Source organism: Vulpes lagopus, chromosome 1 (assembly GCF_018345385.1).
Source record: "Vulpes lagopus strain Blue_001 chromosome 1, ASM1834538v1, whole genome shotgun sequence".
Lineage (NCBI taxonomy): Eukaryota > Metazoa > Chordata > Mammalia > Carnivora > Canidae > Vulpes > Vulpes lagopus.
In genome coordinates, this window is record NC_054824.1 from 87,791,923 (window position 1) to 87,818,755 (window position 26,833).

Genomic DNA, 26,833 nt, shown 5'->3' on the forward strand with positions numbered 1-26,833 from the left:
TTCATTCCTTGGCCTATAAAATGTTCAAGGTAGGCCCTGCGCTCCCCGCCCCCAGCTGGCCACTGACTCCTGACCCCACAGGCCGCCCTGCAAGGGCAGCAGCAAATCCCACCTGCCCGGTTGGTCTCTGAGGCAAGAAACTTTATGTTGGCAAATCGAACTCCAATAAAACATAAATAAATAAATAAATAAATAAATAAATAAATAAATAAATAAATATTTAGATAGAGAGATAGAATGGTAGATAGATATTTAGATATTTAGGTAGATGATAGATATTTAGATATTTAGATAGATGATAGATAGATAAATATTTAGGTATTTAGACAGACAGAGAGAGAGACAGAGAGAGAGAGAGAGAAACTCGCCCTGTCCCATTCCCGTCTCCCGGCTCCAGCTCTGCAGGGCTCAGCAAAGGGACCTAAGGAAAAGGAGTTTTCATCTGCCTGGAACGTACCTTTCCATCACCAAAATAAAAATGATCACAGGGCGTCCTCGCTTAATTAGCAGCTGACGCCGCTCGTCAAAGGCCTGCTCGGCATTTAGGTTTGCCAAAGGCATCCTGTGACCTTGCTTCAAGAAGGCCCAGATGAAGAGCCAGCAGTCAAATAATCACGAGGGGCCCCATCTGAGACACCCCACACACCCCGGACCCCCCCAGGAGCCCCGATCAGCCCGCAGGCCCCCCACCCCCGCCTCACGACGGGGAGCCAGAGCCCTCTGGTGACCAGAGGTCACCCAGGCCACCCCTCAGCCTAGAAACCATGACCCCCCGGTAGGGTGGGCAACCCTGCAGTTCAAACACAGGACACACCAGCAACCCCCAGCTGGGTGTACTGCTCCAGGCACGCTGGAAGGGCATGTTCACACTCAGCCGGCCACACGAGCTTGCAGGTGTCATCATTTGCACCCGAGCCCCGCCTCCGATGACTGCCCTCCGTGGTCACTGCCTGGACACACAGTCACTGGCATCCCACGGTGGGCAAGGCTCACCTCGGCTGCCGGGTGACCAGAGGCTGGCTTTCGGGAGACCAAAGCAGGTGAAAGGGAGGGTGGCCCTGCCTAACTCTGTCCCACCCCCTAGCGCCAAGGCCCACTGCGGCAGGTCACCCGCCGGGGGACTTTAGACGGGAGGCCAGATTTTGAAGCAAAAGGAGAGATTTGCAAGAAAACAGAGAACCCTGGGGGCTTTGCCTGGCTGCCCGCCCTTGGTCAGAATGGGCCTGGCAGCTGATGAACCAAGGAGCCTCCCAGAAGGTTCCCTAGGGGCTTGGCCCGGACAGGACTGAGGCCAGTATCCCCAGGCTCTGGCTCTCCTGCCCACTAGCAGCAGCATGTTTTGGGGGAGGGTCAATGGCTTTTGTTTCTCGATTCAATATTGTTAAAACACTGCCTGCACCTCTTAGCAAGGAAAAAAAAAATGCTTCCTGTACAGAGCTCCTCTATCCCAAATCCTAAAACCCTTGGGTTTTTCTTTCAAATCACTTTGAAAAGCAAATTCCCTAACATTAGGTCTTCAGGGGTCTAGCCACGTTTGACTCAACTTGAGGATGTCTTTTTCCCCCACGTCTACCCCAACCCATCACGCAATCCCACCTCCTCTAGAGCCATGATATGGAGCTGGATTCTTGGAAAGAAGCAGATTGAGTGTCTTTCCTTTCTGGGCTCAATCTTTAAATTGCAAGTTGGGGCAAGTACTTGGAGGAAGATGTGTTGGGCTTTCCTACTGGCATTTTAATACCCACAATTTGCGATTGAAATGAGCCATGTCTGGGCAGTCCCGGTGGCGCAGCGGTTTAGCGCCACCTGCAGCCTAGGCTGTGTTCCTGGAGACCCTGGATCGAGTCCCACGTCAGGCTCCCTGCATGGTGCCTGCTTCTCCCTCTGCCTATGTCTCTGCCTCTCTCTCTGTGTGTGTGTCTCTATGAATTAAAAAAAAAAAAGAAAAGAAAAAAAAGGAAATGAGCCATGTCAGGGATGTCACCCCAAGGTAACACGCACCATGGGGGTTCCATAAGGGAAGAGGAACAGTGTTGGTGCCAGGGCAATCCGTCACTGTAGGCGCTTTCAGACTTCGGGTCCCTGTTCGTCCCATCTCATTGTGCCACTACCTGCTTTCCATGTTTCCCCTCCCATCTGCACCGTGATTATGTTCTGGGAAATGTGGACTTTGAGAGGGGGGATTTCAATACAGAGCTATCTTCCATGGTCACACTCCAGAGGTACCTTAGGAGTAGCGGATAATAAAGCTTTGCCACGTAAATCTTGTCCTAACGATACAAAAAGACAACCAAATGACTCCTCCACACATATCCCTTTTATCTAAGTCCTGTAGACAGAGACACAAATATTTAAGATTAAGAGACATAAAAAGAAAAACTATATGTGTGCGTAAAAGCTCTACATGCTTAGTACATAAAGCATATATGGCAAATGTAAGTATAGAAGAAACCACACCAAGCCCGTTGATGGCAGTCCACTCAGCGGAAGGGAGTGAAATGCACTGCGTGTATGGAATTGACTGGAACATGCAGTATCCGGGGGTAGTAGGTAGTAGGGTGGAAGGGAGAAGGTAGGCTTTTCCTTTATGACATGTCTTTATATTTTTAATGATACAAGGAGCAGGGACTCCTTATGTTCCTCAAAAGCAAAAGCTCGTGTACGGATTATATCATTTATATCACATTACTACTGGAGATCTGTTTTTTTTCTTTTTAAGTAGGCTCCATCCAGCGTGGAGCCCAATGTGGGGCTTGAATTCACGACTCTGAGATCAAGATGATCAAGAGCTGAGACGAAGAGTCGGATGCCTCACTGACAGAGCCACCCGGGTGCCCTTTGAGATCTATTTCTAGTCCTACCTGTAGCTTATTTGAGCATCTGCTGTTAAACAGGAATGGTTCACCCAGGACTGGCTTTTCCTCTCTTTTCCGTGTGACCTTATTAAGACGTATAACTAATAGGGGCTTGACTGCGCTCCTTTGTACAATCAGGAAGTTGAGCTAGTGGGTGTCCAAAGCCCCTTCCAAAGCCAACAGTCTGTGATTTTCTCATCGGTTCCCTCTGTGCTTTGAGACTCAGGAAGTCTTTCTAGATAAATGGAACTCTCCACATTCTTACCTGAAGTCCGTCATCTCCACTGAAGTGAAGTAACGACTGAGAGATGGGGATGAAGTGTACACATCTGTGAGCTGAAACAAACAGGAACAAGTAAGACAACCACACGCCTCACAGATGGATCACACTGCAGATCACCTGACAAAGCAAAACTACTGGGACACAGATACCACGCTAGCGCTAGGATCCACTTATCTGCAGGCTCTGGATCAAGAAACAGGAGGGTGTGCGCCCACCCCCATCAAAACTCAAGTTAACACTCATTTAAAAGAACCTCATTTATAAGGAGCAAGTGACCAGGCTGGGATTTTTCAACATCTCTCACACGCTGCGATGACACCTGTGGCCTTCATGGTGAGAATGGTCAGCAGCCGGAGCCCACACGGACCCCGAGGACCCTGGAGAGGAGATAACACTAAAGTGGCTGGGCAGGTAGCAGAACAGGCCACTCAGGACCTGGCACGTCATGGGACAAGGGCTTATTCTCTGCTTTCTGTAGAGCTTCGTTGTACAGAGAAACAGCCAAGGGAGCCTCATATAGCACTTTCCCCTGGATAAAGGGACTGGATGAGGCTGGTGGATAACTGCAGAGTTCTTACTGGATGCATGAAATACTGTAATCACACGCCAGAAATGACACCTGTGTGCCCACAACCCACGTTTCTCACCTTCACATTTTACGATATTTAGTTCAGGCCTTCACTCTAAGAAACAAAACAAAACAAAGCTAAAGCTACTCCTACACTGTTTTTCCTCCCTCCCACCCCCAACTGAAGGTTCTAACCATTGATTGTCCTGAAGTGGGGGTGTGTTCCTTTTCACGCCTGTTTTTATAAATGTAATACTTCTTTGTGTGATCATAACGATTCATAATGAGTTTGCCTTTATTCAAATAAAAGGTGCCACATTCTACACAGTCTTCCGCGACTTGCCTTTTTTCACTCAAAATTACGTTTGCTATTTACCCATCGAGATGGAGGCTGTTCAAGGTAACTCCTAACTCCTGCAGAGATCCCATTAAATGATTCCATACACCAACTTTCCCATTCCCCTATGCTGGTGACGTGCATCATTTGGGATTTTCTCTCATCACAAACTCTGCCCAAGTAATCATCCTTGAACATTTCTGCGCCTCTTTTCCTGTACCTGTGAAAGCTTCCCTTGAGCATGTGCAGAGAAATGGAACTGGTGCAGCCAAGAGTGGGTGCATCTCCAACCCACCTCATTCTTGCCAAGTTGCTCTCCATCTGAGCAGGTCTACGTGCTCCATTCCCCACACCCTTGCTGGCACCTAGTGTTGCGAGATTTTTTTAAAAATTATTGCCAACACAAGGGGTATAAAACCGCTTTACATTGCTTCAATTTGCACTGTTACTAGTGGGGTTGAGTATCTCTTCATGTGTGTTTATGAACTCCTTTGGGATGGTTCACCTTTGACTTGCCTCTTGGCTTCCTGTCTTTCTCCTGGGTTGTCTGCTTCTTGGCCGTATCTGTATCTTCTGTATCTGAAGTTTTGGTGTTATATTCTGGACATTAGTTGCTTTTACATTAGCAATATCTTCTCCTTGTCTTTGATTAGCCTTTTCATCATGTTTCAGAGACAGGAATGCCAGCCAATAGGATTTGAAGACAGGCAGCTGAATGTACTTACATTGTATTTTTGTAAAATTGGCATTTGAGGTTACATGCCTTGGTCTTCTGCAGATGGGTTCCAGCAGAAATCGGGAGGACTGCCCTGGGATCTGGCCATACTCTCTACTATGGACCCAGCTCTGGAGCTGCGGTGAGCCCACCTCCAGGCCTCTGAGAGCCCAGCCACGCCGACTCCTGCCTAGCATGAAGTCTTAGTCTTTGACATGCTTTTGGAAGGCTCAGTGGCATCCAATGGCCTCCTAGCGCCAAGGTGACTGGCCCAGCTGCACCCATTATGGCTCAGTGCCCTATTACCTCATCCGGTGGCAAGTAGCAGTGCCCGGAGGAGAGCTCTGCTCCTTTTGTCTTCCACTCAATTCCAAGGAATCTCAAGGAGCCTACACTTCCATACACTCCCACTTGAATCACCTGCTGACAATTCAATCCCTTCGAGGCGGAGCAGGGGGGATCAGAGCACCTACGGTTTGTAAGCCTCCAGTCTTGTCATTTCTGTTGCGATCTTCATGAGAACGTGACACAAGAGGCATTACTCCCCCTTCCCTTTTTACTAATAAAGGAAACAGCATTCGGAAAGGTTATGAAACCTGCTCAAGGTCACTCTACTCAGAAGGAATTCAGTGCTAGGTGTTACAGACACTAAAACCCACCTTCTTCACATTTTATCACACTGCCCAGTGGGGATGAAGCAAGAGGAAAGGTTCCAGAGTATCAAGGAGGAAAGAAGCAACAAGTGATAAGAAGTTTGGGAAAAATGACGGAGTCACCTTACAGTTTTTGAGCCCCAGAGAAAAGAATGCTGCCAACAGGCCAATGCAGGAAGTAAGAAAGTGGCTCTCACAGAGCTGCTCAGAGCAACAGGGAGGAGGAGGAGCAGCCTATAGATGGGGTTTTATTTTTCCAAGCACTTCCTTATACACATACACACACACACACACACACACACACAACACACACAAACAAATGTGTTCTGGCAAGGAGGCTGTCCTTCTAGCCTTCTCTGTTCCCTCTCTCCTCTCCTTCCTTTTTAATCTTTAGGGCCTAGTATTGTTTTTGCGCATAGTAGGCTCTCGGAAAAAGATGCTAAGCTAAAATTTTACATTAAGAGCTGGAATGGTGTCCCAGATCACTTCTAGTGTCCACTCTGGTTCTTTTTGGCGACATGATGCCCTGCTGTCATTAGGACATGTTCACACACCTGGGAGCTGTTAACCACACTACTTTGGGCCTGAAGAAGTGAAATGGGGGGCCCCTCACCCCTTGCTCTGGAGTCCCACACTAACACGGTGCCCTCTGAGCTAGGTGCCCAGTGAGCTGAACCAGAGTTGGATAGTCACGAATTCGGGACCTGGGAGGTATCTTCCCCGTGTTACCAGAGGTGCCACTGTTAATTCCTGCATCTAGCGCACAGGCCAGGGTAACACAGCTAACAGGAGGGCTTAAGCAGAGCAAGGGCCCCAAAAGGAAGAGAACTCTGGGGGTGGAATAAGGGAGAGGCTCGAAAAACTGTTTAGAAAAGCAAGACAAGGGACGCCTGGGTGGCTCAGCGGTTGAACATCTGCCTTTAGCTCAGGGCGTGATCCCGGGGTACAGGATCGAGTCCCACATCGGGCTCCCCACAGGGGGCCTGCTTCTCCCTCTGCCTATGTCTCTTCCTCTCTCTCTGTGTCTCTCATGAACAAATAAATGAAATCTTAAAAAAAAAAAAAAAAAAAGGGAAAGCAAGACAATAAAGCAAAAGCGAGGACTTGGTGTTCCACTATCCACTCCCATTCACCTTCCATAACCGGAAACCTCTAGAAGTTGGCCTGAGCAAATGAAAGAATGGGGTTCTTGACCTGACAGTAAGACTAGTATCTCTTAAGCTCTCTCTTTTGTTCCTGAGCATATTTAGTTGAGACACCAGGGGGCAGCAGCTTTTTCACCTCCCGGTGCCTTAGCTCTTATCTGTAAATCAGGCCATTTTTTTTTTTTTTTTTTTTTTTTTTTTTTTTTTTTAGTGTTTGTAGTTCTTTATATGCATCTCATATGCACCTGTGGGTATACAGGGAAAGTACAGGATTTCCATTTATCAGAGAAGGAATAGCTCAAACAGGCCCGTGAACTTGTCCCCAGGATCGTGCCAGCCCCTGATCCTTTGCCACTACACAGCGATGAGCTAAAAATACCTACAGAATCTGTTCATGTTGGCTCTGTGCAAGCGACAGGCTCTTAGCTGAATGATTAACATTTATTTCCCTTTGACATACAGAATTTGGTCTGTAACACGTGACACATGTGGATGCTGAATCATCGTACTTCTGCGCAGCAAATGTAAAACCCCTGGCTGAAAAAAAAAATCAAGAGGAAAAGGCAAGAGGCAAGCTGCCCTTGAAGCAAGTGGAAGAAAAGGATGAAAAGAGCCTTGCAGATAAAATGTAAACAAGCAAAAGAAGGAGGAAGAGAAGCCCAGGTCATCATCCCAGAGCACAAACTCTTGTGATCAAGGAGCAAATAACATGCACTTGGGTAACCCAGAAACTAACTCTGGGGTGACCGAGATGGAATCCCCTCCTGCCCAAGCTTTTGTAGGAATCAGATGGAAACTAAATGAAGGTGACTCACACCATTCCACCTATCAACTGCAGAGAAGAGTGCAATGGATGGCAGGCTAGACTTGTTTAGATTGTCTTATCAAATACTTTTCTGGGTCTGGCTGTGAAGCCAACCAACACTCACGGTGAGGATGCATGTCCTTGTATTGCACAAAGGACCTTCTCCTGCATTTCCTGCTCCACAGAACGAAGCCACCATCCACCCACTAGGTCACCCAACCAGGAGCCTGGAGTCGTGTTCTCCCTGACTCCCACATCCCACCAGCCATAAAGTCCCATTGAGTAAAAAGACCTCGTAAATGTCTCTTGAATCCTCCATATCCCTCCTGCCACTTCCCTGGGTCGAGGCCCCCACATCGATCACCAGGACGACTTACTGCAGTACCTTCTAACTAAGCTCTCAGCCTCCAGGATTTCTCCACCACCACACAGCAGGACTAAAATGAAAAGCTGACCATGTCAACAAGCAGATGAAAATGCTTCAGTGCCTTACCAAAGAGTAGGAACACCTTCATGCCTCACCCCTGCGGGTCCCCACCACTCTGTAGGCCGAGGCAGCAGAACACTGTGGTGCAGACCCCCTAGCGATCTCTGCTCTTTGATCAAGAACACTCCTGCCTCATCTTTCAAGACTCATCCTGAGTAGCACTTCCTGCAAGAAGTCCTCCAAGTCCTCCAAGTCCTTTCCATCCCAACCCCAAGTAGTTTAGATGACCTTCCTTGGTGCTTGTCAAATATTCTGTGCACGTCTCCATGAGAAAACACTTCACGCTGTTTTAGAACTATCCATTTAACTGTTGCCTCCACTTGGACTGGGGGCCCTGGCACTTGGCATATTTTCTGGCACATCGCAGATCCTCAGGGACACTACAGGTTGAATCAAATGTAAGACCAGAGTGAGGAAACAGAACACGGTCCTCCTGAGTAAGGGACAGGTGGGGGTACGGTAGGGGGCGACAGGGTCAGGCTCACAGGCCCCTCTGGTTAAGGAAACCAGAGATAAGGGAACAAACCAGGCCACCCTGTCCTAGGTGTGGGTGGGGAAGAGGACTTTTTTACAACAGTTATCTGTGACCAACAAAGAATAACCAGACCCCCCCAAAGAAGTAAGCTGTTAGAGATGTCATCACCGGTCCTTACTCAAACCAAGACATCACAAGAATCATAAGGCTGGTCACAAGCTGGTCAGTTCTACATAAAAGACTGTCAGCGGGGGCCCACGGTGGCGACCCTGTCGGGACCCCTCTCACTCCTGACAGCTTTTTTCTGTATCCTTGCTTAATAAACTTCTGTCTCTTTATTCACTCTCCTTTGTCCTCAAGATTCATTCTTGGACTCCGGGAGACAAGAACTTAGCTCTCCTGCTTCACTCCAGGGCCCCTTTCGGTGGAGGGTAGGGCTCTTCTCTCAGCCCTTTGCACTATAGAAAAACCACTTCTAAGCATCTTTTTCTGCCAAAATCTAGACAAAGAAGCCAAGCCTGCAGCTACTTACTTGACAGTGCGCCCACTCTTCTGGAAGAACCCGCATTCTCATGTTAAGAACTCTGTCAACAATGCTGAAGATATAATTACCCTTTTGGTGAGCAAGTGAGGCAATTCCTCTTCAGTAACACACTCCTCTGGAATCTTTAGCATGACCAAGAAGGTTTTATTTGATGATAATTCAAGTATTTCGTTTGCATCTTCATCGATGTAAGTTACTAAAAGGAGGGGATTAAAAGGAAAGGAAACACATGCTTACACACATCGGCCAATGAGCACTGATCAAGGAGAAAGCCTGACACAGTCAGCAAGTACAAGCAGAAACGCTTTGTCTCCTCAGTGACCCCAAATAAAGACAGTGGCTTGCCTCCGTTGTGATAAAAATTTTGTTTGTTTTAACGCATAAGAGGTCCCAGATTCCAGTGAATACAAACTGGGGGCAAAGCCAGTGGGAGGATGTGGGAAGAACATGAATTTCTTGGCTAAATTGGACCTGTCGCTTTAGTTCTGTACACGGGTGTCAAGGCAGGTGCTTGGAGAGGGTCTACACGGGATGAACGATGGGGGTGGCAGGAGGGAACAGGGATTGGGAGGAAGGAACGTCAGTGAATCACCTTAGTACTGGGCCGTTAGAGACCAGGATGAGGAGGGGACGATGTCATGGACCAGAACAGAGCGGGGACTAGACGTGAGCACGTGAGCCATGTCTTGGAATCCCCCAGCAGGCAAGGGATGGGCATGAAGCCACCCCTCTGCAGTCTGTCCCACGGGAGAGAAATGTTGACTCTCTCTCTCTCTCTCTCTCTCTCTCTCTCTTCTGACACACTCTGTTTGTAGAAGGGAAACCAAAGTGCACTCAGAGCCCCAGGGCCCGAAGGCCTGGCATTCCTGGCACAGTGAGTTCTGTGCGGCTGCTGGGGCTCTAATCGTGGTGAGCTAATGGACTGTTAAGCAGTTAAAGCCAAAGGAAAAACACAGCAGGTCAGGAGCCAGGAGCTGGAGCCTGGCACTCGAGGTGCTCACTCTGCTCCCGGGCTCTCCGACCGACGGCTGGGCCGCAGGATCCCAGCCTCTGGGGCCCTGAGAAAGGCGTGGGTGGCGCAACCAGAGCTCACGCTGCCTTAGACCTGACTCGCAGACCTCATGCTTCAGACATAACCTAAGCAGCCACTTCTGCTGGACTTTGAAAAGGCGGTGGGAAGGCAGGTGAAAAGAAGTAAGAATCCGGATTCTTATTCCCTGAGAAAGTTCAGGAAATGTGAGGCCCAAGGAGCAAGGGGATGTGCAGACAAGAGTTCACAGGGCCTGAGTGACCAGTGCAGAGAGGCCTGCGCAAGGTGGGGCCCTGGCTGGCCTCTGGGACCCAGGGTCTGGGGAGGGTTCCCTCCTTCCCCTCCCAGGAGGGCCTCACTGCACCTCAGAACGCTGGTACGAACAACCCGGCTTACGCTGAACACCCTTCCCTCTGGGCAGCTGGAATTTTAGTATGTTCCAGGCAGAGGCCGCCTGCTGGATCCAACCCCAGCAAAACCCTCGCACGGGGCCCCGGAGGGGCGCCCCGGTGGACAGCACTTCTCTTGTGTTGTTGCATCTCATCATTGCAGCTGTTAAGCGTGTCCTCGCCTTCATGCCTGGTTTCCTCTCCATTCTGCTATGATGAGTCTCGACTGATGTGATTTGACATGGGGTCTGGGAGCGAATGGCCAAGAAAGAATTTGTGATATGTTTTGGGGGCCAAAAAGGTGGTTTTATTAAAGCAGGGGGACGGGACCTACAGGCAGAAAGAGCTGCACTCAGGTCTTGAGCCATTGATTATTAACTTTAAGTTGGGAGGGGCGGAGAAAAAGGAAGTTTCCAGAAGGATTTTCATTTGTTAAAGAAGACTTTTATGGAATCCTGGAGGCCTAGCTATTGTCAACCTGGGGTGGTTTGTTTTTCCCCTCGAGCAAGGCGTTAACCTGAAGACAGTTGGGAGTTCCCAGAGGAATGTCCCAGTCCCCACTCAAGTATTTGTCAATGGGCTTCAGGTTATGAGGAATTTCTTTATCTACATTTCCTTTTTTGCCTTTGCTCTCGTCTATAATCATCTCTATGACTATATGCTGAGCCTCATGAATTCTCTCAGCAAATCACTGGATCTAGGAGTGATTTTGAGGACCCCAAACATAAGGAATTATTCCCACACCCTTATTTGTTGCAAGTCATCACATTATTTGGTCTGACAATAAAGTTATGTTCTCATAGCTGAAAACTTGCCAAGTACAGGAAATTGCAGCAAAACAAGAAAAAAAAATACTGCTAACCCTTTAATCAATGAGTTTCCCCCCACATTTTATGTTATATATTTTAAGTGTTGGAGCACCTGGGTGGCTCAGATGGTTAAGCACCTGCCTTGGGCTCAGGTCATGATCTCAGGGCTCTGGGATCAAGCCCTCCATTGGGAGCATCTGCTTCTCCCTCTGGCTCTGCCCCTCCCCCTGCACATGCTCTCTCACTCATTCTCTCTCTCTCTCTCTCTCTGTCAAATAAATAATTTTTTAAAAGTCTTTTAAGTCTTAATGAAAAGGTAATTTGTATCCTACTTTTTTTGTTTGTTACTGTCATTGCTTTATTTGCCTTGATCCTCCTATTGTTGTTAACATAACAAAAGCCATCCCCCTCCCCCGCCGCGTTTGGAATTCCTTGCAAAGAGTACTCTGAAATGCCAGATGTGTTCAGGAGATGATGGAGGTTGTCAAACGTCTCCCAGGAAAGAAGTGGAGGAAAATCTGGTGATGGGTGGGAAGAAAGGGAACTAACTGGGAGAGATGAGGCAGAGAGGCCACTAGACATAGGATTGGGAGAGACTGATTTTGACCGAAGGGCAGTGGCACCTAGAAGGAAGGAGGAGGGAAGGGGAAAGCCTGCGATGGCAAAAACAGCTGGCTTTCCCGGTAGCCAGACTTCGTTTGGACCTCAGTGTTGGCTAATAGTTCTTAGCCATGGAATCTGAGCCAGTCACTTAAGTCTCTGAGGCTGTTTTCTCAGCACAAATATCAACATGTCCATGGAGATGGGAAACGTGGAGACCAACACATAAAAGTATTCGGCAGGGTGCCCCGCAGGAAGTAGGCAGGTACTGATGAAAGTTGCTATCAAGACACTACCAAGGAATGATTGGATAAGACTGGGTGAGGTTTGGCCACTACCTAGATACAGGAGACAAGAAGGGATCAGAAACAGTTCAAGATAACAGGCCCAGACAACAAGAAAAATAGCTGCTGTAACCAAGCGTTATGTACACTCAGCTATGCACTTGAGAATTGCTCAAATCAACCCCATCAGGTGCCTGGGTGGCTCAGTCAGTTAAGCATCTGCCTTTGGCTCAGGTCATGATCTCAGTGTCCTGGGAACGAGCCCCACATGGCTCTGCTTCTCCCTCTCCACCTGCCCCTCCACACACACACACACACACACACACACACACACACACTCTTTTAAATAAATTTTAAAAATCAACCCTCTGAGTTACATTTTGATGTTTTCACTTTTAAATGAAGATGCTGAACCTTCGAGAAAATGCATAATTTGTTCAGGTCAATTGAGCTAGTAAGCAGGAGAGTCAAGGTCCATTTACAGACTCAGATTCAGTGATTTTTTTATATTTTACAAATGTGGAACCTGAGGCCAAGGTGGGGGAGTGTCTGAAAGAATTTGCCCGAAGTTGCAAAAATGGAAGGGTGCCAGAGCTAGAGCTTGACTATGAAACTATAAAGAGTGAGCTAACTGGAGAAGAAGGGGATACAAACAAATAGTTTCATGCAATGACTGAGGTGGTTATTGCCAGGTAGAGATCTTCAACAAAGAGTATGACTAAATCCCAAGAAAAGTGTGTGGATGCAGCTCTACGAGTCACATGCAAGAGGGGTGGCTGCTGCCTTGGCAGTAAATGAGATCCTCAAGGCAAAGGATGCAGTGTGTGAAGACAAGCCTCATGCACCACATGTGGACGCCAAGGGCAGAAACAGCAGGAGACGTAAGGTCCAGGAGTTCTCTAGACCCAAAGAGTACAACACACTCAACAGAGCTGAAGGCTGCAAGTAGGGCAGGGATGTGGGAAAGGCCACTGGGCTTCGCGCTCAAGCAATTACTGCTAACCTCGGGAAATACAACTTGGAACCAATGGGTTAGGAGTGAGCAGGAGGCCAGATCCAAATGCAGACCTCCGTTTCTAGAAGTTTGCCAGTGAAAAAAGTTCAAGAGAAAAAAATTCCTCAAATGAAGGAGCAGGATTCCGACGGAAGAAAGTTTTGAAGGGCAGACCATGCTAACCAACACATTGGAAGAGGCCCAAGTTGAGAAGAGCCTGAAGATGCTTAGTGAGACATGGAGATATCTGAATGTCCGTGGCTCGGGAGAAGATGGAGAGGGTCCTATGGAGAGCACAGGTGAAGAGGTTGGTCCTGGGAAGGTGGAGAAACATAGGAGATTGGAGGGAAAGAAAACAGGTGAAAACACAAGGAAACTTCAAGGAACAGGGCCTAGAGTTTTGCCAAGTTCCTACCCCAAGGACCTGGCTTGTTTGCTAATGCTGTCCGCCAGGGGTTTTCCCATGAGTCACCCTACATCAGGGAGCACTGCCCTGTGCAACCTGTCTGCCTGCCAACACACTGTGACAGCATAAACCGTGGCTCTTACACCCAGCTCAAAGGCAAAACAATCCAACCAATGGCCCTTGTGAAGTCCCTGGCTCTATCTCAGTACCGTAGCGTTCCCACTCTAGGAAAAACCTGTATGGGAAGAGAGCTCAGAAGTCAGACAGAAAGCCATAATGCTGGGGAATATCACATAAGGGTCCTTGGAGTGTTAACTCTGATCACCTTTAAATTATATCTCTAAGTATCCACCTACCTGTCGCAGTTTGGCTTTTATAATATTTAAAATACTTTGCCCACTCCAGTAGGGGTTTCATTACTAGGGGTGCTCCTCTCCCCTCCCTGGCTGGGGCAAATCGGTGAAAAAGGCAGAAGAACCCCACAGGATGCTTAATTAACTGGTCCTCCAAATTACCCAGAAAGATGACTTTGAGAGAGAGGCGAAGGCTTTTTTTTTTTTTTTTCTCCTTTCCATTTACATCAAGGAATTTATACTTCTTTAGGGAGACAAAGAGAAGCCATCATTATCTTTTCCCTCATGAACTGAAGACAAAACCAAGCCTCCAGACTCAACAGGATTCCCTGGGCTTTGCTCCCCAAATTGGACGCTTTAAAAAGATTTCACTGTCTACCATAAGCCTCTCCTGCACAGTGTGGGTGCAGCCCCAGCTCAGCGCCTTGAGCTGAGCCATGGTCCTGAATTTGCCATCACTTCAATGGCACGCCAAGGGCAGAGCGGTGGGACACCCACCCCAGATGCAGGCAGTTAACGGTGTACAGTTTGTAGAAACTTAGCGATAATAAACCAGACCAGGGTGGACGGTGGTCCTCAGCAGTGTCAGCGACAAGATATACCTCTGCACCGAACACTTCACTCTGGGCACCCCACTGTCCCCTCCTCAACTCGTTCCCCCTTCTAACTGGGACCCGTTCATGGTCCACTTCTGTGTCCACTCCAGCTCCACGGTTATTAACACCTCAGCCTCTGAGCCGCAGCTACTACAGAGCCCTGTGATGGGAGAGTGAGGAGCTGGGGGAGAGGAAGGAGGAGGCAAAAGGGCAAAAGGGCAAGAGCTCCTGAGGAACCTCACTTTTTTGGTTAGGATTTTATTTATTGCAATGGGGTAACTGCGTGATGGGCACTGAGGAGGGCACTTGATGGGATGAGCACTGCGTGTTATACTACATGCTGGCAAATTTAATTTAAATTTTAAAAATGTAAAAAAAAAAAGATTTTATTTATTTATTCATGAGATACACAGAGAGAGAGGCAGAGACACAGGCAGAGGGAGAAGCAGGCTCCAGGCAGGGAGCCCAGTGTGGGACTCGATCCCAGGACTCCAGGATCACGCCCTGAGCTGAAGGTAGATGCTCAACCGCTGAGCCACCCAGGTGTCCCGAAACCTCACTTCTCAATGAAGCCAGCCATACGCGCAGTCCTTAACTCTCCCAACACTGAGCTTTTCCAGCCAGCAGTGTTTTCCACACACTCAGAAGCTCTATAAATTCGATTCCTATCACAGAGGCTTGCCAAGTAGGCAATGGCCAATCATTGCTTACTGTCATCCCAGAAGAACCTACGGAGCCACTCTGGGTGAGGCTGGGACTGTCAAGGAGGGGAGCCCTGTCCCCACCCCTTTTACCTATTGCATCCCCCCAACCCCACTCCTATACCACCTACCATGACTCCCCCCCAAAGGCACAAACCCCCTGAGGGCTGAGGTGCCGCATAAAGTAAAAGTATTTCTCCAATTTAAAAAAATGTGCAAGTCTGCAAATCTCTTTACAGCATTAGCATTTGCAAATACAGTCTTATAACCAAATGGAAAATGAAGTTTGCTACTACAAGTGTTACAGAGTTCTTCCCTGAATATTGTCCTATGAACTCTCACACCCCTTGAGAAACTATGGAAGGAAATGGACTCCTTTCCTCTGCAGATTGCTGTGGTGCGGTGAAGAGGTCCGATGATTTCTGAGAATGGAAGACAGCTCTTGGGTCTTGTGCTCTAGAATCCTGAATATTAAACCGGATCTTAATAGAATATTAATCCTGGACCGGGACGCCTGGGTGGCTCAGCAGTTAAGCATCTGCCTTCAGCCCAGGGCGTGATCCTGGGGACCCGGGATCGAGTCCCACATCGGGCTCCCTTCATGGAGCCTGCTTCTCCCTCTGCCTGTGTCTCTGCCTCTCTCTCTCTCTCTCTCTCTCTGTGTGTGTGTCTCCCATGAATAAATAAATAAAATCTTTAAAAAAATAAAATAAAAAAATAAACCAGCCGGATCTGTTGCATCGTCCTTGGTTATAGGCCCCAGACGCCAACAGACAAATAAGCCAATGTTCAGGATAGCACCACCTAATTGCGATGGGAAAAGGTTGCATGGCTCAACTTCAGTTTCAACACCCAGGAGTGGGAGTTGATGGGAAGAGGGAGTATGAAGGCTCACATCAAAACTCTTATCCTCAGCATTTTGGAGGAGGTGTAGCACCCCTTACCAACTTCTCCCTACCTCGAAACCAGCCTGTGGCCTCAAAGGATCACCGTCATGTCACCTCAACTCTGCCCTAGGTAACTAAGCAACCATGGCACCTGCCTGAGAAACTCACACACTGGAGGTTGGCATATGTCATCAGATTTTCCTATTTCTGGGCAGCCCGGGTGGCTCAGCGGTTTAGTGGCACCTTCAGCCCAGGGTGTGATCCTGGAGACCCAGGACGAGTCCCACGTCAGGGTCCCTGCATGGAGCCTGCTTCTCCCTCTGCCTGTGTCTCTGCCTCTCTCTCCCCCTCTTTTTCTGTGTCTCTATGAATAAATAAATAAAATCTTAAAAAAAATATTTTCCTATTTCTTCATGGACTTTAAAACCTTGAGAGGAGAGGAAGAGACTGGGAGAAGGGACAGGAGGTGAAGGGCAACTGTAGTTCCTGAAGAAATTTCCCAGAACCTCTTCTGGAGAGACTCAGGGGTTTCTCATCCAATATTGGGTTTATTAAAAAGAATCTGATTCAAGTCTGCCTTGTAAACACATACAACACAAATATAATGAAGGTATTTCCAAAATAAGTTAAAGTAATGACATCACATAGATACATGGTTCCATAAAGTTTTTAAGATGCTTTCAAATGGGCTATTCATTATTTATCATTATAATAATGGACTAGGTATATCAGATGAAGTACAACGATTATTTCGTGAAACAACTGAGAAGAAGAAACTTTCAAATAAGCAGGTGTAGAGACACAATAAAATACAAATTAGTGTTTAAGCTAAAGCTTAAGTAATCTTCAAGATCCTGTGAGCAGATTATTTAAAGTAAAACACTGGTCTCCAGACTTCTTTCAGAGCTTATTAAACAAACAAAAAAATGAAATAAAACAAAGGACCATGGATAGCTACCACCCATACAACAATCCCAAAGTCCCAAATTTTTAATGTGAATTAAAACCAGTTTTAAATTCATATTATAAATCATGAAATAGCAATGAGCACATCTTCCATATGGATGTAAGTCATAAACAAACATTAAAGAAGTTCTTGAAATGCGTCGCCTCAGTCCTGTTTCAATCCTCTTACCTCCACTAAGACACAAGCTTACGATGATCACTACAATGAGACCTACGAAAACAGAGGCGATGACCATCCACAGTTTGCACTTCCCAATCAGTTTCTTATTACAGGAGCTCCAAGGGTTCTCCTCGTTGGCCTGGAAAGCAGAGGGACACTGTGAGGCGGTGACTGGTTTCGGGAAGCACTTCTGAAGGTTTGCAAAGCGCCAGTGATACCGAAATGAAGGCAGCAGGATCCTGCTGTCCAGGGCCCACACTCCACAGTGAGGTTTACAAAGAAGCAGAATGGAACCCCACACAAGAGTGAGGGAGGGGCTCTGGGTGGCTCAGTCGGTGGCTCAGGTCATGACCCCAGGATCCTGGGATGGAGCCCAGAGTCTGGCTCCCTGCTTAGCCTCCCTGCTTAGAAGAGTCTGCTTCTCCCTCTCCCTCCCCCCCCTCTTCTCCCCCCTCTACCCCCACTGCTTGCACGCACATGTGCCCTCCCTCTCTCTCAAATAAATATGTTTTTTTTTAAATATGAGGTAGAAAATACCCTGGGAGCTCTAAGGTGGGAGGGAAAGGCAGGATTTTGAAGGATGGATGGAGAAAGGCATTCCAAAGCCAGGAGGGAGCATCCTCAATGCTGATTCAAAACGGAGTTGGCCAAGAGGCCCCTCTGATGGGACTGTAGGGCTCCAGAGGTGAGTAATGATTGTTAAGATTAGGGACGGTGAAAGGCTGGAGGATACTCCAGAGGGTTTTCGATGCTGCCAGAGCTGTCTGGACCCACCCCAGGTGTGTGCTGGGGACCTATGGAAGGTTTTGGAGCACAAGAGCTGAGCTGAAGACTGAAGAGCAAAAGGATGTATGGTTTAGAGTGGGCGCACCAAGAAAAGGTGAAGGCGCTACCGCTGTGCCCCACACCACGTAATTAGGGCCTGGGATGGGAAACCAAAGGAAAGAAGGATGGGAGCTGCAGTGGGTGGAGTAAGGCTACGACCTGCCACGGTCAACTGACCGCCAACACCATCTCATTTTGGTCTAACAGGCCTGCAAGGGACCCATTAGCTCATCTCCAAGGTGCAGTGAGAGAGTGGCCAGGGCGGATCCCCGCTGCGGGTCACTGCAAAGCTGGCACCTTTTGTCCACCACCCCCTGCGTCACCGTGCAGAGCTCTGGGTTATGAGCGAGCCTGGCTACCACGGGGGTGCCACCACTCGGGGCCACCTCGTGCCCCTGCTTCCCCCTGAGCCAATACGGAATTCCCACACAGACACCTTGGGCCACGATGGGGAAAAGGTGTTTCTATAGAGGCATTCCCTCTCACACGTAGAAGCCAAGCAACTGGCTCATTCCGCAAGTGACTGAGCTCCAACATCATCAACTGTAAAAATAAGAAAGCTAGCTCACAGGGCTGTTGTACAAACTAGATCGCGTACGTGAGGCACCTGCTAAACAAAGATTAGGAACCCAACACGTGGGAGGCATCATTACTCAGTGTTCTCCAGGCCCACAGAGCAGCACTTCTGCGGCCTTGCCCCGAACTGGCACCTGGTTCACTTTCTCTCCCATCCTGATTGCGGCGTGATGGCCACGAGGAAAGGAAATCGTTCACTTTAGGACTACGGTTCAACCTTGCTCAGCGAGAGGTTCCCAAGCCTGGCTGCACATCAGAATCCAGCAGAGGAGGAACTTAAATGCACACAGCTAGGCCCTACCTGGACACAGGGGACCAGATTGTAGAGGAGGTGGGGTAGGCCCCAGTCTTTAATGTTATTTTTTTTTTCTTTATTCATTTGAGGGAGAGAGGCAGGGGCAGGGGGAGAGGGAGAAGCAGACTTGATGCAGGACTCGATCCCAGGACCCTGAGATCATGACCTGGACGGAAGGCAGATACCTAACCGACCGAGCCGCCCAGGTGCACACCACCCCCCTGTCCAGTCTGTATTTTGAGCCTCCCAGAGTGAATCAGGCGCTTTATCAGGGTTGAGACTTCCGTTCTGAAGCCCCATCACTCTCCAGGAGCCAGGTCAGACCTCTCCGTTTGCAGAGGCTTCCTGCCACGTCACCCATGGAGAGATCCCCCAGGACGTGAGCTGTCCACACTGCTCATTTGTCCCTGCTTTGTCTGGTTTCATGTTCAAATATAAACAGATACCAGCCTATCTTCCAAGGTAAACTGAAACCAGATAGAAGGAGGGTGGTTCTTAAACTTCCTCGTTCTTATAAACCCACATCTGTGGCTCATTCAGGTATTGAGCACTGAATTCGTGTGTGTCGCTGAGTCATAGCAGGGTTCTAGAATTTTTAAGAAGGCACTTTGAGGAATTGCAGAGTAGAGGTCACACTTCGGAGCCTCTTCGGTTCCGGTGTGACAGGAGTAATAAAGGGAACACGTGGACAGAGGAGACTGCTCTTGAGGTAAGTGTGTTTCTGGAGTCCAAGGACAGGGCCACCTCTCACCCCCGCCCCCAGGCTGAAAACCGCGCCAGAGCCACCAGAGCCAAGGGCTCAATAAGGCACATGAGGGAAAACGTCCCAGTACAAGGAATCTTCAACTTCCCAGGGAACAGAAACGTATCTTCCTACTTACAGAGCTCGTGAGAACAAAATGACCTCCTGCCCTACTCAGTCCTTCTACAAGGGGCAGCCCGGACACTAAGATTAGTGCAAAACGAAAGGGGCTGGAGTCTCAGATGAGCCGCAAAATGAGAGTCGGTGAACCTCTTTGGCCTCTTGTGCCTTCAAGTATGTTTCCCCTTAGAAATAATAAGCTAGGACCCTGGTGGTATAAGGGGACCATTACTGTGACTCCCTAGGGATGGTCACCTCCCAGGGACACAGCCCTTGCCTGTAGGAAATGCCTCTTCCCATCCAGCTGAAAGCGGCCAACCTACAGCCTCACCCTCTGCCATCAGCCCTAGGGGAGAGACACAGACTTTAAGCCCTAAGGGAGTCTTCACAGACTTTAAGTCATGGGGAAGGATTCCATCCGCTTACTCTCACCCTAGGAATAAATTACTTTCAACTCTGCACATGAGTGTTGACCAAGAAATTTGTATTTTTAAGAAGTTCCCCCAGGAACTGTGTCCTGGGAGTGAAGAGCCCCCCGATACACTAGGTGTGTGGCACCTGTGCTGAGACTCCCCTAAAAACCAGATCACAAAGACACAACACTGCCTCCTTCATTAGCATCTTCTTTCTCTCATGCCCAAGTTCTAGGTCAGGAGGAGACGCCACGGGCAGGTTTTTCTGCAGGGTACTTCCCAGAGATTTTTGCGAACTACATCTTATATTCTAGGATTGCATTATATGGCTGGAGAATTTTTGTGGCTTTCCTCCAAACAGTCCCCCAAACAGTCACATTCCTCTTCAGATAAGGATCCAAATACATGACATAGGGCTCTGAGACAATGGCAGGGTTACTTCTCTCTTGGATACAAAGGCTTTTCTTCTTTTTTGTCTCTATTAGGAGCAGATGTTATATACATCCAGAAAAATTTTCTTAGCATGTAAGAAAAGCTCTACTTTATAATCTCATTGTGGGATTTAATCCACTTGTCCACACACTGAAAATCCAGCTCATTCTTGTCCTAAATTCTAAGCAATACCTAGCAATGGGGCTAATTTCCCCTCACGTTCCAAGCCCAGAATAAGCAAGGGAAAGAAATTCTTTCCACTGCCTTCGTAGACTCTCCCAGATAATCCCTTCCAACCAGGAAGTCACCCATGAGGTGGGCTATCTTCTTCCCAAAGGTCCCAAGCTGGGCGTGGAGCCCTCTTGAGATTCTCTTTCTCCCCCAGCCCGTCCCCCTGATTGTGCGTGTGCATGCTCTCCCTCTCTCTCTCTCTCTCAATACATAGATAAATAAATCTTTTAAAAAAAATACACTTCAATTTATTCTATGGAACCAAAGAGAACGATTAACACATTAAATGAGGATCCCCCCCTTTTTAAATGTTTCCTGTTCAAATATTTGAATGCCCCCCAGGTGCTCATGCAACCCTTCACCTTCACGCCATTCTAGTTTCTCCTAATTGGTGACCTACAAAGCTAATTCACAAGGAAGTCTAGGCTCTCAGTGTACAGCTGGCTGTTGAGGAAGTAATTAGAACATGAAAGAGCAATCTCTCCTGGGTAGGCACTAAACAATTATAAAATACTGATGCCCTACATACACGTGACACGTTCTCCTACTCAATCTGTTTCCAGCGAAGCATGCCCAGGCCTCCCAGGGAAGCCCGGCTACCCACTTTACCTTAACCATTTGACTGCGGGGAACATACAGACCTCGGCACCTTGCCACAGAGCAATTTCACCTTTTAGTGGTGAAATTGTCACCAAAACCCCTATCGCTGGATTCAGTCCCAGGAGTCGTTGGTGTGGCATGGATCTACCTTCCAGGAAGCAAGTGTTCTCAAATCCATTCCTGGACCCTGCCTTGAAGGACCGACACAGCCAGCCCACAGCTGTGGCCCCTGCACAGAGAACAGAGCATCTTCCTCAACCTTCATTCTTCTTTATATATATATATATATATATATATATATATATATATATTTATTGGTGTTCAATTTGCCAACATATAGAATAACACCCAGTGCTCATCCCATCAAGTGCCCCCCTCAGTGCCCGTCACCCAGTCACCCCCACCCCTCGCCCACCACCTTCATTCTTCCACGGTGTTCCTCTATCATTCAAACATAAAGTCCCAAGTCAGTCTCCAGGGCACCTACAGGTGCTTAGGAAAGCAGACGCTCCAGTCTTTCCAGGAATCAATGTGGAAGCAAAAGCAATGCTCTCCCTTTTTGATGTCCTTGCTTATCCCTGGAATCAACGGGATGAGGAGTCAAAGGGGAAGGGGTGGAGAAGTGGGACCTAGGAAGATCAGGTTGGAGCCATCCATCTGGGGAGCTTGGAGCACCCCGAAAACCTCAAGCCAGCGGCAGGGGTTCATCAGAAGGTAGAGGGCTGTGGATTCAAAGTCTCTGCTGTTTTCTAAGCATTTGCTGAGAACAACACTGTTCCCAAGAGAGCTCAGCCTGCACACCACCGGCTCCCCTGGAGACCCAGAGCAGGGAGAGCGACTGAGGCACAGTCTGGGGACAAACACCTGTGAACTCACTTCCCATCAGCTGAGCGGGGCAAGTTCACACTCGCCTCTTGCCTGTGTCTTGGGCAGATGGGGGGGGGGGGAGGTAGGCTGTGCGCGTCCAGGGGATGTGAGCCGCGGGGTGGGGCTGGGGAGGCGGGGCAGCCCAGGAAGGAGAGGAAGACCCCGTCTGTGCCTCCGGTTCCCCCGGCTGCAGAAAGAAAGGCGGGATCCCAAGTCCCAGAGCTCTGGAAACCGCCTCTGTCCCTGGAGGTTCCCTCTGCAGCCGGGAGAAGCGTCCGGGGCGCGCCCTTACCTGGGCCGGGCGGGGCTCCTCGCCCGAGACAGGGACCACCTGCACGGTGCCATTGAGGGGCTTCTGCTCGTCCGCCGGCCCCCCGAGCGCCAGGAGCTCCAGGTCTTCCCCCGGCGACGGGGATCTGGGCCCTTCCATGGACGGCGGAGGAGGCCGAGCAGCCCGCGGCAGCAGCGCGCACGCACGCAGGGCAGAGTCCACACGGGCTCCCGCCGCTCGCACCCCGCCCCGCCCCGCCCCTCCCCTCCCCTCCCCCTGCGGCGGGCGCGGCGGGCCGACCTCGGGCGGCGGGCGGGGCGACCTCGGGCGGCGGGCGGGGCGGCGCGGGGCTCGCGGGCGGGGAGAGCCGCGGCGCCCAGGAGGCGGTTTTTCTGGTTTGTCCGGGGCGCTGCCGCCCGGCCCCTCCCTGCCCGCGCCGATCCGAAGCCGAGGCTGAGCCGAGGCCCCGCTCGGTGGCGGCTGCGGCCCGGACCCACCCCGCGGCGCCGCGCCCCCGGCGACCCTCGCCCACGTCCCGAGGGGCCGCTGCCTCCCCCCCCCCCGCGCGGCCCCGCTCTGCGGTCCCGAGTACGTCGTTCGTTGCATCGACAGGTAACGAGGAAGCACCCGCGGCGTGCGGGCCATCGTGCGAGGCGCTGAGCTGCTGGGGATGAAGACCACACGGGACACAGCCCCGCACCCCAGGTCACCCCCGGGGAGCCGAGCATCGTGCAAGGTGCTGAGCCGCTGGAGATGAAGACCACACGGGACACAGCACACCCCCCGCACCCCGACAGGCCACCCCTGGCGTGCAGAGCATCTTGCAAGGTGCTGAGCCGCTGGAGATGAAGACCGCACGGGAGCACAGCACCCACCCACCCCCAGGTCACCCCCCACCCCCGCCATCGTGCGAGGTGCTGAGCCTCTGGAGATGAAGACCACATGGGACACAGCCCCCCCTCCCCGCCCCCCGACAGGTCACCCCCAGCGTGCAGAGCATCGTGCAAGGTGCTGAGCCGCTGGAGATGAAGACCGCGCAGGAGCACAGCCCCGCCCCCCCAGGTCCAGGGGTCCAGGAGAGGGCAGGCCCAGGACCAGGCCTCCCTGCCCAGCTTGATCCCCTGTCGCAGGATCCTAGGTGACACCTGGAGCTTCTCTCTCCTACCGGTTTTCTCATCTGGAAACTTGGCCTCGGGGAAGCACCTACATTAATGGGACTGTTGCCAGGATTAAAAGAGTCGAGGGGCAGTCAAGCTCTCGGCAGTGACTGGCACGTAGGAAACATTCACAGACGCTTATGATTATGGGCCTGTGAGGAGTCACAGACACCCCCTCATCCCCAACAACACACTCCCACACCATCCATAGTCCACAACTTCTGGTTTGCCGAGCCTGGAATTATGTTTGCTAAGCACAAATGTGGGTGGATCCTCTTAAGGCTGTGTTCAGAGCCGGCTTGCCCCCCCCCCCCTCAAAAGCTATTGAGACCAGTCTGAGGTGCACACAGGATGCACTTAAATAAACTTCACTTCAGAAGATGCTGACTCGTGTCCCAAAGTCTGACATCCTCAATGCCTACTGGTCAGAGCCTTCCTAAATATTGGGTCTCTAGTTGTCTCTCCCCTGGCACCAGATTACCTGGACCCCAGCTGCCTGCCCTCAGGGCGCCTGGGTGGCTCAGTCTGTTGAGCCTCTGACTCTTGGCTTTGGCTCAGGTCATAATCTGGGGGTCCTGGAATCCAGCCAGCCTCAAGCTCCATGCTCAGCATGGAGTCTGCTGGAGAGTCTTTCCCTCTGCCTCCCCTCTCCCCCTAAATCCCTTCTCTGGCTAAATAAATAAATAAATAAATAAATAAATAAATAAATAAATAATCTGGAAAAAAAAAAGAAACTGGAACCTTTAAAGAGGGTCCTGCTGCTAGGATCTGTAGTGACATAACCCTTGCAGACAGTTGGTGTCTGTAGGGGCTGCAGCCTAGCAAGAAGGAAACAGACAGGAATAAACACTGACCCCCCCCCCCCACCTGCCACTGTCCTTTCCTTGACTCCCATTGGTAACAGAAGAAAATGAAAATGGGGTATGAAGAGAAAGAGAATCTGCACCGTATGTTTCCCTACAACTGACATCCTGTCTTCCTTCTCAGACATTCAGCAGTCAGGACACTTCTCTTGTCTGATCAGCTTCCTCTTCCAGGCTGGCCCTCACCCATCCCACTCTAGGGCCACCCCCACTTCTTTGGGCTTTTGTAATTGAAGATTTTATTTATTCATGAGAGACACACAGATAGAGGCAGAGACACAGGCAGAGGGAGAAGCAGACTCCCTGAAGGGAGCCCGACAAGGAACTCCATCCCGGGACCCGGGGATCATGACATGAGCCAAAGGCAGACGCTCAACCACCGAGGCACCCAGGTGCCCCCGCCCCCACTTAAATGTATGTGATGCTCCCTCTGCTTACAATTTTTTCTTACCCACTTTCTGCATGGACAATTCCCATTCATCTTTAAATTCTAGCTGAGACATACTTTTTCCACTAACCCTTCCCTGACTTGCCTCCTCCACCAGGAGTGATCTACACTCTTCTCTGCGACCAGTACACATTGTACTTATGCCAAATGCATCAGATTTAGTCCAATTTAATTCAACAAGTAGTACTGAGTGCCTACCATGTGTCAAACATTCTTCTGGGTGCTTGATATAGGTCTGAAGAGATACATAAATAAAATAAAATCACTGCCAACGTGAGGCTTATATTTAGTGAGGGGAAACTAACTTAAGCAGTCTTCTTTCTAGAATGTTTGAAATGCCTTATGCATCGGAAAAAAAAATAAAGCAGAGTAAGGGAGGCTGGAATGTCTAGTAGTGAAGGTTAGGGTTAAGAGGAGATACAATTATAAATAGGGCAATCACCTCAGGCCCCATCAAGAAGGTGGAATAAATAGGACATGAGGATGCAATGTTCAGCATGGCGACTACAGTTTAAAATATGTGTTACAGGTAAATTGAACACCAATAAAAAATTTTTAAAAAAATAAAAATAAAATATGTGTTACATATTTGAAAGGTGCTAAGAGAGTAGATCTTAAAAAGTTCTCATCAGGGGGATCCCTGGGTGGCTCAGTGGTTTGGTGCCTGCCTTTGGCCCAGAGCATGGTCCCAAAGTCCCGGGATCAAGTCCCACATCGGGCTCCTTGCATGGAGCCTGCTTCTCCCTCTGCCTGTGTCTCTGCCTCTCTCTCTCTCTCTCTGTTCCTCTCATGAATAAATGAATAAAATCTTTAAAAAAAAAAGTTCTCATCAGGAGAAAAAAAAAAAAAAAAACCCTGTGGGTGGGGATGGACATTAACTAGACTTATTTGGTGATCATTTACACAAATATCGAATCATTATGTTGTACACATGAAACCAATACCATGTTACATGCCAGTTATTCCTCATCCATGTGAAATTCGAACCAAGAGTTAAAGGTGATAAGGACTGTAGCTGTGCTGTGCGGAAAGAAGACGGAAGTTCAGGATAAGGACTGTAAACTGGAGCCTGTTCGGTTTGTCTGTCTGAGAATCAGTCAAGCAGCCAGAGTGGCTAACGTGAAGTATGAGCAGTAATTTTTTACTACTGTTTAAGCTCCTTGAAGTATCTATAAATTCCCGGTGCTTAGCCCTATGTCGCCCTATATAAATGTTGGTGAGTTAGAATGATAGGATGGTATTCCCAGCAACGATGGTTTGCTAGGCCCAGGCCTGAAACCCCAACTAGAGTCACAAAGACCCCTCAAACCCTGACCCCCATCCTTACCCAGGGCCCAAATAACCTTTCTCACAGGTTCTCTGGTTTGACTGCAGGAGCTTAGTCTCAGTGGGACATTCCCTCCCTGTGTCAGATGAATTGTAGCCCTTTCCCCAACCTGGTTTCCCCAGGAATCAATGCTTAAACTCTCCTTCATCCTCCAGAGGATCAAAAAGCTACTGTTTACCATCACAAACACTCTGCACCAGATCTCCTAATGCTTTCTGAGTAGTGCCAAGCAGGGTTTATGTAATCCCTAATCTAGATTAGGATGCATTTCTAGAATTCCATAAACATAACCCTTGCAGACAGTTGGTGTCTTTATGGTAACATAGGTTTTAAAGACAAATAGATTTAGGACTCTCACTACTATGTGCTCCTGGGCACAAATTTAATATCTATGAGCTTCTTTTTTTTAGAGCAGGCCCACGAGCAGGGAGGTGGACATAAAGAGATGGAGAGAGAGAATCTTAATTCCCAATGTGGGGCTTGATCTCCCCACCTGAGCTAAAACCGAGTTGGATGCTTAGCTGACTGAGCCACCCACGTGCCCCAAGCTTCTTCATCACTATAAAATCATTTCTACCTAGTAATGACAATTAAATGAAGTAATTAGAGTAAAGCGTTTATTTC

General features: G+C 49.2%; 1 protein-coding gene across 1 annotated transcript in view; it reads right to left on the minus strand.

Moving 5' to 3' along the window:
- The window catches only part of C1H3orf52 (chromosome 1 C3orf52 homolog), a 31,341-nt gene extending 7,805 nt beyond the window's left edge, over positions 1-23,536 (minus strand). Inside the window, exons 1-4 of the mRNA XM_041773770.1 lie at positions 22,436-23,536; positions 17,052-17,181; positions 8,936-9,063; positions 3,121-3,191 (exon numbers count right to left, since the gene is read on the minus strand). Coding sequence (XP_041629704.1) covers positions 3,121-3,191; positions 8,936-9,063; positions 17,052-17,181; positions 22,436-23,320 — 1,214 coding nt within the window. The 5' untranslated portion in view covers positions 23,321-23,536. The remainder of the gene's footprint in view (positions 1-3,120; positions 3,192-8,935; positions 9,064-17,051; positions 17,182-22,435) is intronic.
- Between the last annotated feature and the right edge of the window lie 3,297 nt (positions 23,537-26,833).